We start from the raw sequence: 13,699 nt of genomic DNA on the forward strand, positions 1-13,699 counted from the left end.
AAAAACAGTTTACAATGAGAAAGTACTGAGCTGGAGTTCACATGCAATTAGACACCATCAGAAGAGGTTTAAATAGAAACATGGAATGGCTCTCATTACTATAGGTAATTTCCCCCTTCAGGTACTCTCACTTCTCATCACTATTGGAGATGAGTCACAGCCATTCTGATTTAATGAGCACTGATTTCACACTCCCATCTCTGTATCTCTTCCTTTTTTCTCTTTAAGCTTCTGAAGATGTGAGTTGTATCTCACAAAATGTAATGCCCTAATAAATTTGTTAGTCTTTAAGGGTGCGTCTACACTGCACTGTAACTTGAAATAAGATACTCAATTTGAGCTACGCAAATTGCATATCTTATTTTTATGCTGTTTCGAAATAGCTTACTTCATCATTTGGCGCTGTCTACACAGCACCAAATTTAGAAATAAAACACTATTCCAAAACATCCCTTACTCCTCATAAAATGAGGTTTACAGGGACATCAGAATAATGAGCCTGAAATAATGGGCTTGCTGTGAACACACAGGATATCTATTTTGGGATACTTCAGAACAGGCAGTCCCAAGGTTACATGGATCCAACTTACATCAGATCCCTACTTACAAACGGGGTGACACAACCCCGCACTAGCTGCTTCCTCCCAGCAGACCAGGGAGACGCAAAGCTAGCACCACCGCCGCTGCCTCTCCCCCCCCCCCCCCACCGCAGCAGACCAGGGAGACGCGGAGCAACTTTTCTCAGCAGACACCTCAGCTTGAGAATAAAGGACTGAGGGAAGTGAGGTGTGGGAGAATAAAACTGAGCTCTGGAGAAATGTTTGGCTAGAGTTTCCCCTACAATATGTACCAGTTCCGACTTACATACAAATTCAACTTAAGAACAAACCTACAGTCCCTATCTTGTACGTAACCCGGGGACTGCCTGTATACGTACTTTTTAAATGTATATATTTGAGCAACACATGTACATGTGCAGCATGAAGTATTCCCATGGAAAAATGTATGCCCACAGCAAGCCTCATATGAATCTATAAGACTCCAGATTGTGTATAAAAGGTCAACAGTAAGTGACAAATATGGGGTCTGATCATTTGCTATGGGAGAAATTGAATAGGGCTGTGCATGTATGTTTTTAGGAACTGGTTATAGTATCTGTAGCACCAACTGCTGACATCCATCATAAAGAGTAGGGTCCAATTCTTTGATGCCAGGCAGTATAAGTCCTTGTCTACACTCAATTTTGTACCAATTAAACTGATTTATTTCAATTGGTGGAGAAACTGGAGAAGGTCCAGAGAAGAGCAACAAAAATTATTAAAGGTCTAGAAAACATGAACTATGAGGCAAGGCTGAAGAAATTGGGATTATTTAGTTTGGAAAAAAGACTGAGGTGACATGATACCAGTTTTCAGGCATCTAAAAAAGGGTGTCACACGGAGAAGGGGTGAAAATTATTTTCCGTGGCTTCCGAGGATAGGAAATTTTTCCCTAATGTCCAATCTAAACCTGCCTTGCTGCAGTTTAAAACCATTGCTTCTTGTCCTAACTGTCAGGGTGGCTAAACATTGGAATAAATTGCTGTGGGGGTTGTGGAATCTCCATCATTGGAGATATTTAAGAGCAGGTTAGACAGACATCTATCAGGGATGATCTAGACGGTGCTTGGTCCTGCCGCGAGGGCATGGATCTGGAATTGATGATCTCTCAAGGTCCCTTCCAATTCTAGTATTCTATGATTCTGTGGTTTGGTTCAACTAGTTCAAAACCCTGTGTGGACATACTTACTTTAGTTTAAAAGTGCTTTGTTTTGTTTCAGTTTAAGTCTTTTCCTACTTGAATTCAGCTAAAGCAAAATATGCATAACCAGGGGAACAATGAGTAGGAGCAGAAAGATGATATTGCATCCATATTTAACTGTGGTACAGCCACTATTAGAATACTATACTCAGTTCAAGTCCACAATTTACAAAAGGTGTTGATATATTGGACAGGGTTCAGCATGAGAAAGGTTTTCCAATTTTGTAATCAATCTTATATCTTTAAGATGGTGGAGCCTGGACCCTGTGGTGTGGCTGATCTGCACTGCATATAGTTTGATGCAACTGAACTTCTTTGCCCTTTGGAAATATTCTCCTTTGGGGGTGGTACGTAGGGATAAACCCCCATTATCTCTGAATGCAAGAACTGTAATTGCTCATACTTCTAGGAGTTGCCCCTCGGGCAAGGCATACATGCACAAGTGATTTCTTGTGAGACCTCCCCTCAAACCTTGCTTAGGAAACAGATGGCATAGAGCCAAATTAACCTGACTCCAACTCTGCCTCCACAACTAAGTAGAGCTCATTCAGACCCAAGGATCTCATTCCAGGTTTCTCACTGTGTGGCATGGCTTACAACTGAAAATTGGGATTTTAAATACTAAGTATAAAAAATTCACACACACATTCCAACTTGGAACAACTTCGGATGGCAAATAAACGAGAGAAAAGTAACAAGTGCTTTGGACATTACACAAATAGAGAAAAAGGTACAACTAGCTGAAAATATTGGTTAGGGATTATTTGATTTTTTTCTATGCATGAAATGGAATTCAGACTTAATGGAGAGTGACTTTTAGTAAAAAAAACCAACCACATAATTAATGAATGACGTTATGGGTATGTCACAATGTAACTTTTCCCATTGGATGCTGTAGGGTGGAAACTGAAAGCATTCTGGTTCAGGCCTTGGCTGCAACCATAGGAGATCCGCCAATTCAGTGTAATGAAACTTATGGAACTGTACTGGTCCTTCTCAGTGTCTGAGGCAAGATCTGCCCTAAGAGGAGGTTCTAGATCACAGGAGAGTCCTAGAAAATAACCCATATTGCCTGGCAGCAGGAGGAATGGGAGATGAGAAATTAAACTGACCTTCTGAAAAAATAATATCATCATTGCATTCGTCCTCTTTGCAGGAGCACATGAACATCAGTCCCCCTGCTGCTTTCTTCTCTTTCATCACACAGGTTTTTGATTCAGAGTCCTCCAATTTGTGTCCAGAGAGTGGCAGAGCAGGATTGTGACATATTGTTTCTAAAGTTGTGTTTGAATCATTCTGTCTCCTAAAAATGAAAAGGAGAACTAAAAAACCAAAGCCAAAATGAGACAATCCTATCAAGAGAACAGTTAGGACTCTTTCTGGATAAAATGCACTCTGTTGTGAAAGCTTAAGTTAGACTTATACAGCGCACATGTCTTACTGTAGTCTCACTGCACAGGGATGAATTTTACTTTGTGTGTGCTTCTCTACATAGAGGATTTGTGCAGTGCAGCAGCTATTGATATATAACCAGTGGATTTAAATGGGAGCACAGTTAGGCCACGGCTCAGTGGTTTTGAAAAATAACACCCCAACAATTCAAATTAAAGTTAAATTGAACGATTTGAAACTCAGAACACACTTGGTTCCAATGAGAGGCAAAGTTAAGTCATCTTTTCATCTGAACTGTTTCAGTGCTGTATCTTGTTTTCGCTTACTTCCTGTTTCTTGAACTTACACAGTCATCAAATAAAATGTGTTAAAGCACTGAATCCTCATTGCAGAGTTTCATGATGAAAATAGATCTTTAAAAAATCCACCTAAACAACATTTGTTCCTGTGGTTATCAGCAAAAATCTGATAGCAAAAAAATCTGTGGAAAATGTTAATTAAAAAAATATTTGAAAAAATCTGTGGAATTTCAAGGTGTTTTCCCCCCTAAGACAGTTTCAACAATGACCAAATACGTGAGTCTGTATTTTAAAAACACAGGGCTGTTACAAGCCAGTATAGCTCCACTAACTTCCAAAGAAGTGACACCAATTTACACTAGCTGAAAATTTAGCCCATACTTTTGATGTGGTTGGTTCACCTCTAACATTTAATGGTACAAGAGATGAGACTAAAAAGACAACCTCAAATATATTATTATTGACTAATTGCCTTTGCTATTTCTAGATACTGTTGCATTAACAATTCAGAGCTCTTTTTTCCTCTACGCAAGCTCATCTGAAGAAGTGGGTTTTGCACAGGAAAGCTCATGATACCACATTTATATATCTATATATAAAAAAGTCTCTAAGATGTCACAGGTCTACTCGTTTTTAATCCAGAGAATTTCAGACTGCATGCACTGCACCCTCTTTATTGCACACAGGACATTTATTGTACTCCTCAGACACACAAAGAAAAAAACGGCATTATTTCTACTTTTGATGTGTCCATGTTCTTTTATGGAGGACATTTTTTTCAAGTGAATGAATGCAACAAACTGTGAGCCCTATTGGATATTTCTGATGATTAATCATGTTTTCAGCTATATGTTCCTAATTAGGTTTCAGCATTACATTGAGTGACAAAGAATAGTTGCAAGTTTCCTGTGCTGCTGTTTGTGCATTAAAAAGACAGGAATATTTTGATTTTCATTGCCAACGCTGGCTTCATGACTAGAAGAGCAAGAAACATTTAATTCTAAACATGAACAAAAAGCTTAGATTCATCAAACACTCTAGGAAAGCATCGTAAGTCATTGCATTTTACATGCCCATGGTTTCTTTTGTTTCAGACATAGTTAAATAATCTCTAAGCCCTGGTCTACACTGGAGAAGTTATTTTGAAATAATTCCCCTTATTTCAAAGTAACAAGCAGAGCATCCACAAAACCAAACCCATTATTTGAAATAAGAGGCTGGTTATTTTGAAATAACTCCTGCTTTGCACAAGAAATAACTCTTATTTCAAAATAGTTATTTCAAAATAGCGCTAGTATGGACACTCCAATGCTGCTATTTCGAAATAACTACTCCGCCCTAGAGTCATTCAAAGTAATTACTCCACATTGCTTTCTGGGGCTCTGTGTCAAGGTAGTGTGTCCACATTAAGGGAGCTTGCCTTGGACTAATTTTGAGGATTACCTGTAGTGTGGACACACTATTTCAAAATAGTTATTTCAGGAGTTATTTCAAAGTAACTTCCTAGTGTAGACATGCCTTAAGAGTCACTATATTTAAACAGGAGATAGGGGGAAAAAAGTATTCCTTTTTCTATACACTATAATAAAGGTAAAGCACTTCTACCCATACATTATACATAAAGCTCCTGTGATAGGCACATAATCTAAACCAGGGGTCTCCAAACTACGGCCCGCGGGCCTGATGCGGCCCGCGAGGCCCTCTCATCCGGCCCGTGGAGACCTTTTTGGCTTGTTGGTGGCCGTTGCGCTTTATTGCTTGTGAACATCCGGGCTCTGCGTGTCCCTCGCAGCGAGAGGGGTTGGAACTTGGCGTGGACAATTGCTCCCTATTGGCCAGTGCGTTCTTATCCTATTGGCTAGCTCTCTCATGAGGTCACTAGTGGGCTGGGCTCTCGATTGGTTGAGCGCACGAGCCTAAATCTGCGTTCGATTGGCTCGTGGCCCAGCTTGACCTTGGATTGGTACAGGGCTATGACGTAGTCTCCTTTATGCCACCCAATCAGCGAAGGGGCTAGTAGCTGGTTTATGGGGCTCTTGGCGCGAGAGGTGGCTGAAGTGGGTACTTCACGCGCGCGGGGGGGGGGGGGGGGGGGGAGGTACCTGAGGAGCTGGTGCCCATTGCAGGAGGCGGTCTGGTTGCTGTGGCACAGCCTCTGGGTGACGCTGTGCCGTGCCTAGCACGCTGCCCTGGTCCCTGCAGTGCGCCCTGAAGAAACATCCCTCTCCCTTGAAACATCCCTCTCCCTTCCACATCTGGTCTCTCTCATCCACAACCCAGAGCAGCACCGCCCTGCCGGGTATCAGTCTGTGGGAGCGTTGGGCACTGCTTTCCAACTTCCTTTACCAAGTGATAACGTGTCTGCTTTCAAACCAGCTTTTCCCATTAAAATGCATGCCCCTTGTTCCATGGGGCTATGTTACAAATTGTCACCTCATTCCCTGCATGATAGGAGAGCGATCACATCTCTTCAAGTGTGAGCGTCTTAGGCTGAACATATTGCCAGGATTATGTTGCTTACAATTTTCATCACATTGCGCAGGTGGAAATGAGTTCTCAGCAGTTTCCCCGTTCTGGAGCCCCTCCTGCAGGACTAGGACAAGCACCACCCCCAATTTCAAACAGTGGATCTACAGGGCTGATAAATCAATGTGTTATTAAATAATAACTGAATAAAATAATATTAAATAAATAATTAAAAACAACATCCATGTTTTGATTGTTTTTTATTTGGACCTCAAGTGTGTAGTCGGCCCCCGAACTGCTGTTTGATAGTTAATGCGGCCCTCGGGCAGAAAAGTTTGGAGACCCCTGATCTAAACGATAGGGTCAGTTTGCTGTTGAACAGTTTGACTTAAAATGTTGCTTTCCTCCATTCCCATCAGATAATACAATCATGAGCTGTTGCTCTTTAAGAGTCTCTAATCGGTTTCTACTTTCAGTGTGCTGTGAGTGGATGCAGTTTAATGGGCTGAGGAAAAACATGACTCTCAGCAACAGCAGAAGTTGGAACAGAACTGTGGTAAAAAAAAAAAAAAAAACACACACACCCTCAAGACATTTCATATCAGAATTTTTGTTAACCTCAAGCAACTCTCAATGTGCTGAGCACAGAGTGTCAGAGTCTGTCACCATGGTAGCAGTTAGGGTGAATGTTCCAGAAAAGAACTCTGACTGTCTTGACAGCAAGAGCAAGTTCTAAGTGGCCCGTCTCCTAGCCCATAAAAATTGAACTTACCACACTGCTACACAGATTTCATCATCATTCTCACAGATGGAAGTGATGCTGCAGTTGCTATTGCAGTGACCTTGGTGCGTGCAAGTTGTCTGCTTAACATCACAGAATTTACACAGTAGACGGATTTTGTACTCATTTTTCTGCATTTTTTCCACAGGCAGGAGGCTGTCAGCTGCAGAAGAGAGAAATAAAACATTGTAATGACATCAGCATCTCAGATTACATTACAGTTAATCACAATGGACAATTTTATCATCAGTTGTCTCCTGTAGGTCCGAGGCTGCTCATGTTCTCATGTCCTGTTGACTTCAGTGGAAGTGTAGATGTTCTGTGCCAAGTAGGACTGAGCCCAGTTTGAGTTGCTTTTACAAAAAAGAAGAAAGTTGCATCTACCCTTATTTCAAAGGCTCCCAAGGCTGAGCCAGTAATCAATGTGTTTCAACTTTGTCCTTGAGCAGGTTGGCAACTGGGGATGGCATAAGCATGGCATACTGGGAAAGAAGTGTAATTGGGAGACACCACTGTATCACCAACACTGGATGGACTTGATTCATCACACTGTTAACTTGAGGTATAATTCGAGTGTTGTCCCTAACCCGATGCTTGTCTACACAAAAATCTCTAGTCTAGATCGAGGGAAGTGGTGCTTTCAACTCAAGTACTGCTGATGCTTGGTATTTTTTCCTGATATATATATATTTTACATTTTGTTTGCCTGTTTAATTCTTCATATCCTTGTATTCTTAACCAATGCATATGAACAAAAGGTTCCCTGCTAATGTGTATAAACAAAGGACAAAGATGATGTCTGTGTATGTTGCTTCTGCTTAAGCAGATGGGGTTGCTAGTACAGGAAGCCCCCAACTTCTGATGCAATTTTTTCTGGGGGAAGCGTCGCAAATCGGCCGCATCGTAACTCGACCCCGCATTTATGATAGGTGCTGTGTGCCATTGCAAATGTGGGCTGAGGACATAAGCTGGGGGTTTCTGGCCCCTTCCGCACTTACAAAAATTGTTGTAAATGAGGGGGGTCGGAACTCAGGCAGTCGCAAGTCGGTGGCCTCCTGTATAATGGGAACAGATAAGAACAGAGAACGTTACTGGGCATGGTGGGAGTACAACATATGAGTGCACACTTGCAGACTGCCTCAATTCCTACCTTGCAGCAAGGTTAAGCAACCGGTTGGGAAGGGTAAGGGAAGTTTTGTGGTGACACTAAAAGGCCAAAGAAATGCCTGTCCCTGACTGTAGAACAACCTCACTCACTACCCCTTCCCAAGGGATACAAAAGAGGTGGAATGAAGACTCCAGGCTCATAATCCCCCAAAATGGTACACAAGTATAAATTGTAAGGAGTTGGGTTGAAGGCATGCATTTCAGGTACAGTTATGCTTGCCAAATAGTTAGGAGAAAGGGACAATGGGAAACAAGGCTCTGTGGCATTAGAGTTATGGGCATGCTTGCTGGAAATTAACTCCAACAGACATTGTATTGCCTGCACTTCAGACTTGTGGTTGTCTGCCTTCTGCCTGTGTGACAAGAACCAGGGGGAGAAGTGAAGGGAAAACCCTTTAACTAGACTCTTGCTAGTAATACAGGAAGAATCCATCCACTTTGTGCTGCTAATCCAATCACTACTCTGTGCTATTTGAGTGGTTTTACATACAGCTGCTTTTGCTCAAGCAAGGCTTCATTTGAGAGCAATTAACTTGACTGTAGCCAACTTGAGCTAACCCTGCAGTGAAGACACACTCTGTAGAACTCTAAATTCCAACTGATGCATAGGCTGCTTCTTTCCACAGTCTATACTGGGATGGGTAGGAGTACAGAAGGATGAAACAATTCAGCCCATTGAGGCCCCAAGTATGACTTTCAGGAAGCTTATTTTTAGTTCAATTACTATTTTGAGATCCTAGCCTGACTACAAGGAATAGAAAATGCCTATGAAAGTAGCATATATTTTAAGTAAATATGCTTATCAGAGAAGACTGACTATAATAGTTTCAATATAATTTACCCACAAAAGAATGCCTGCGTAGGGCCAATTGAAAGAGATAACAGATTTTACTGATTAGAATGTCTTTGTTGTATCCACCTGTAGATTAAAACTATACTCATTTAGTGCTATATGTCCAAAAGGTGTGAGTCAATATACAATATGTGACTGAGATTTGTAAAAATGACCCTCTCTCCAGCATAAGCAATGTAACCAATAGTTTCCCCTAGCATTTGAAAATATTTACCATGTTTAGAAACACTTTTCTATAAGAATTACATATACATGGCTGATTGACAGGAAAAAACCACTGGTGCTAAAATGTTCAGTGAATCTCTGAACCATTATAAGAGGGTCAGAGAGAGTGGTCCCTCACTCTTCCTTCCTTTATCAAGCAATGCTTCCTCCTTCCTACATGTGCTCTGGATTTCACCCTATAGCTCTGATCCTACTGCCATTAAGACCAATGGCAAACCCCACTGATTTCTAATGGTTCAGGAGAAAGCCCTATGTACAGTGGAAGGATAGCTTGAGCTCACTGGGAGTTTTCACGAGGGGAAGCATGCTGGCAATATATTACAAACTGGCTGGAGTTTAGGCCATAGGTAAACATTCATCTTATTAATCGTCATAATTCAGTTGTGTTGCAAAAACTCCTAAAGCCTACAATCACAATCAAAGCCCCATCGAGCTGGGTGCTGTACAAACACAAAGGAACAATTTTCAAAAGCACTTCATCCAATGTAGTATAATACATCAAATCTATTACAAATCAGCCATTACAAAGTTTTCACTCATCTGTATGCCACAGTGCCTCACACTTAAACATGTAGGCTGTGTCTACACTGGCATGAATTTCCGGAAATGCTTAAAATGGAATACTATTCCGTTTTTCCGGAAAAGGAGTATCTACATTGGCAGGCTGCTTTTCCGGAAAAGCCCTTTTTCCGAAAAAGCATCTGTGGCCAATGTAGACGCGCTTTTCCAGAAAAGAGCCCCGATCGCCATATTCGTGATCGGGGCTTTTTTCCGGAAAGACTACTGGGCTGTCTACACTGGCCCTTTTCTGGAACAGTGTTCCAGAATAAGGACTTATGCCCGAGCAGGAGCAGAATAGTTTTTCCGGAATAGCGGCTGATTTTGTACAATAGAGCATCGTTGCTTTTCTGGAAATTCAAGGGCCAGTATAGACAGCTCTCAGCTTATTCCGGAAAAGCGGCTGATTTTCCGGAATAAGTGGCCCAGTGTAGACACAGCCGTAAGGTACTTGATTGCCACTATTTATTAGTTAGATTAGAACAGCTCCTAGAGGCCCAAGCAAGATCAGTGCCCCCTTTTACTGCATATACATATAGCTGCTACTCCAAGATACTATGATTCTAAACACATATCTAAATAGGCAAGACTGAAAGGGTGGGAGAAAGGCGGTATCACTATCTCCATTTTACAGACAGGGAATTGAGGCACAGGGAGCTTAGGCCCAGATTTTTAAAGGCATTGCAATGGGAATTAGTACCTACATTCCTTTAAAAATCTGGCCCTAAGCAGACATGAAGTCTGTGACAGAAACAGTAATCGGATCTCTCTCAAGTCTAAACCTTCATTGCAAGGCCATCCCTTCCACTCAGAGAATGTAAAACTGTTCCAACTACAGACTCACATTCTAGGGCTTGTTTTCCTTGTGCTCTTGGTTTGAGGTATAACTTCAGTGTTAAGTGGTGCATTCAACTTGAGCCAGCTGGCCCACTAGCATGGGTGTCCGGTATCCTAAGCAGGGGAAGGCACAGCCTTTCCAAATCGCCAGTCATGGCCCCACCCACACTCCGCCTTCAGAAAGCCTCTTGTAGGCATACAGAGGTGGAGTGTTGCTGCCCTGGAGTGCCTGCCCTCCCTGTGCTCCAGAGCCAAGGAGGCTCGGGCCGCACACCATCCTCCCTCCCTGGTGCTCCAGGGTTGGGGAGGGTGGGTTGTGTGTGCGCGCTCACCCCCCCCCTCCATGGGGGGGGTGTCACAGCAGAAGGGGTGGGGCTGTAGGTGAGTCTGGGGGCCTGCCTCGCCTAGCCCTACCGTCACCGACCACCCATGCGCATTAGAGAGAATAAGTTAAAATTCTGAGTGCTGTCGATGCTGGAGTTAGGAATGCAGTGCTGCCCAGGGCTACTACTCCAGCACTCAGTGTTGTTCTGTAGCGTGACTGCTCGAATGAGACTAAGGCCTGCCTGCACTATCTCAGGCCATCACCTAAGTTATGTTCTTCACATAGCTGAAGTTGTGTAACCAAACTCGATGTCCTTAAGGCTGGTCATCGCGGTATCGTCACAGTGGTAAGTCAACAGCTGATGCTCTCCCGCCAACTCCACTTACACGTCCCATTTAAGTGGAGCACTGAAGTTGATGGAAGAGTGCTCAGCAGTCGATTTATCATATCTGTACTAAACATAATAAATTCACTCTCCCCGCTCACTGGATCAATCCAGCCGGTAGTGAAGACATGCCCTAATTCAAAGTGTAGTTAGAACTCAAGTGAAGACATGCCCATAAATAAGCTGTTTCAAATAAACTGTGTTTGCTGACAAACAAGACCATATTCAGCATTGGCCCTGGGTTTTACCAACTTCTGCCAAGACCCTCCCATTGTAACAAACTGATGACAGTTGTCTCTGAATTCATCCCAAACAGGGAACCTTCATTCCAAGCCACATGATTAAAAAGAAAATTTAGCTTGGGAAGTACACAACACAAGTACACAACATAGAAAGGGCTATAAGTCATAGGTTAGGATTCAATCATTAGTGAAGAGACAAAAGAAAGATTCTGGATGGTTAATGTCAGCTTAATTTTAAACCGGGTTCAATTTAGGAGCAAAAATTAAAGGGTTTTAGGACATTCAGCCTTAATTCATTTAGAATTTTTCTTGAGAAGGTCAGCCACAGAACCTAGGAGACCAGTGTCTTGATCACTATTCCCTATACCATTTCACTCAGAGGGTGTGTCTTGACTACAGGGATTTTTTTTTTTTTTTTTAAAGTAGCCTTTTTTCAAAAAATTTTTACCTGCATCCAGACTGCTGCCGCAGTCTTTCAAAAGTAAATTGAAAGAATGTGGCAGTTTTTTCGACCACGGAATACCTCATTTTATGAGGAAGAACGCCTTTTTTCAAAAGTGCTCTTTTGAAAAATGACACTATGTAACGCAAACTGTGCTTTTTCGAAAGAGAGCATCCAGACTGCCTGGGTGCTCTCTTTCGAAAAAGCGGCTTGTGGATGCAGAAGAGGGAGGTTTTTTTTGAAAGAAGAGGCCTCCAGGAAAAAGCACAGGTGCCCTGGTGGCCACTCCGTCCATAGTTATCACAGCTTAAATGTGAGAGAGCATCCATTCAGTGTGGATGCTATCTTTTGAAAAAGCAGATCACTTTTTCAATGCACTTTGGCAGTGTGGACAAAAGATCTCTTCCGAAAAAGCTTCTTTCGAAAGAAGCCTGCCGTCTAGACATACCCTCATACAGCTGCAATGGGACTAAATGGGGCAGGTAAGGAACAGACTTTTCCCCCCATTCAAAGAGTCTTGTTTGACATGTTCACCCTTAAAGATGGGCTATATTTTCTTGATATTGTTATGCTGTTCTAGCAGGTGTCTATGTCTTTTTCATACCTTAGCTCTGCGTTAGCTAATCTGATAGCTCAGATGAGTGTTTTATTTGAAGTTAGATACGTTTGACTTCCCCCACTCAAGCATTTATTCATGTGATGAAATAAAAACCGGTAGCTTTTAAACTGTGCATGGAGCCATGAACCAAAATCTGTATTCAGGTGTGAACTTGATCTCTAGCGCCCCTCCCCTTCTCCTGTTAACAGACCTATCTATAAAAATATCCAAAACTCCTGAAAAGTTCAGATCTGAGTCCATGCTAGGTAGCTCATGGCCTGTCTCTGACAAGTTTATACACTGGCTGTATGATGAAACATTGGTAGGGATCTGCTCTAGAGGAATGCATTGTTCTCCTTACAGCAGTGGTCCCGAACCTTTTGGGGCTGCCGAGCGCCATGGGGCGGGGCCACGCACATGAGATATTATGTAGTGAAAGATACATGCTCCGCTCCTTGGCAGCACAGTTCCAGTGTAGCTAATGCTGTCAGTGTCTGGGCCCTTTTCAGCTACATGCCAGCAGCTGGAGAGCAGATCCAAGGTCTATTGCCTCATGCCATGATGTGGGTATGGAAATCTTCAGGCTTTGCCAGAGACAGTGCTGCAGAGACCATCTGCCCTGCTCTACCCTCATCTCTCTGCCCTCTCCTTCACCAGAGCAGAGTTCCATTTGGGTTGATTGCTTGGGCATCCACATTATGCAAGTGAAAGGATCATGGAGGTAATGCTCCTTCCTTTCTTGGAAGACCTTCCAAGCCCCAAGAATCCCAGGATGGGAGAAAGAGGATTCCAACATTTGTGATGAACAGTGAAAACATCATGAGCAATTTTAAGAAGAACGCTGGGTCCTTTTTATTTGCTAACTGGTTTCTGACCCTTTAAGGTGCACTTGGGATTGTGGAGAAAAACTTAAAGCTACTTGAGTTAGAAACATTAAGTGTTTTTAATAAATGAAAACAGATTCACGTGCAATCACAGGACTCCAGGAGCCAGGGCTTTAAGAAAAACACCCAATATTGGCAGGTTTCAGAGAGGGAGCCGTGTTAGTTTGTTTCAGCAAAAACAACAAGGAGTTTGCTGGCACTTTAAAGACTAACAAATTTATTAGGTTATTAAAGCATAAGTTTTTGTGAGTTACGAGGAAGTGAGTTGGAGCTCATGAAAGCTTTATGCTCTAATACCCTAATAAATGTATTAGTTTATAAAGTGCCACTGGCCTCCTTGTTGTTTTTACCAAATATTAAAAGACTTCTGATAAAATCATGAGCGCAGCCAACACTGCACCAATGCTTGATGCTAGAATGAGCACTAAGTCAAAATGTGACTCAC

The 13,699-nt window shown here is 42.4% G+C and overlaps 1 protein-coding gene across 2 annotated transcripts in view; it reads right to left on the reverse strand.

The window, feature by feature from the left end:
- The window catches only part of TGFBR2 (transforming growth factor beta receptor 2), a 72,123-nt gene that overhangs the window by 36,693 nt on the left and 21,731 nt on the right, over nucleotides 1-13,699 (reverse strand). For both annotated transcript variants that reach the window (XM_075921978.1, XM_075921979.1), the window contains 2 exons: nucleotides 6,730-6,901; nucleotides 2,913-3,103 (listed from right to left, as the gene is read on the reverse strand). In XM_075921978.1, coding sequence (XP_075778093.1) covers nucleotides 2,913-3,103; nucleotides 6,730-6,901 — 363 coding nt within the window. The remainder of the gene's footprint in view (nucleotides 1-2,912; nucleotides 3,104-6,729; nucleotides 6,902-13,699) is intronic.

Source organism: Pelodiscus sinensis, chromosome 2 (assembly GCF_049634645.1).
Source record: "Pelodiscus sinensis isolate JC-2024 chromosome 2, ASM4963464v1, whole genome shotgun sequence".
In the NCBI taxonomy this organism is placed as follows: domain Eukaryota; kingdom Metazoa; phylum Chordata; order Testudines; family Trionychidae; genus Pelodiscus; species Pelodiscus sinensis.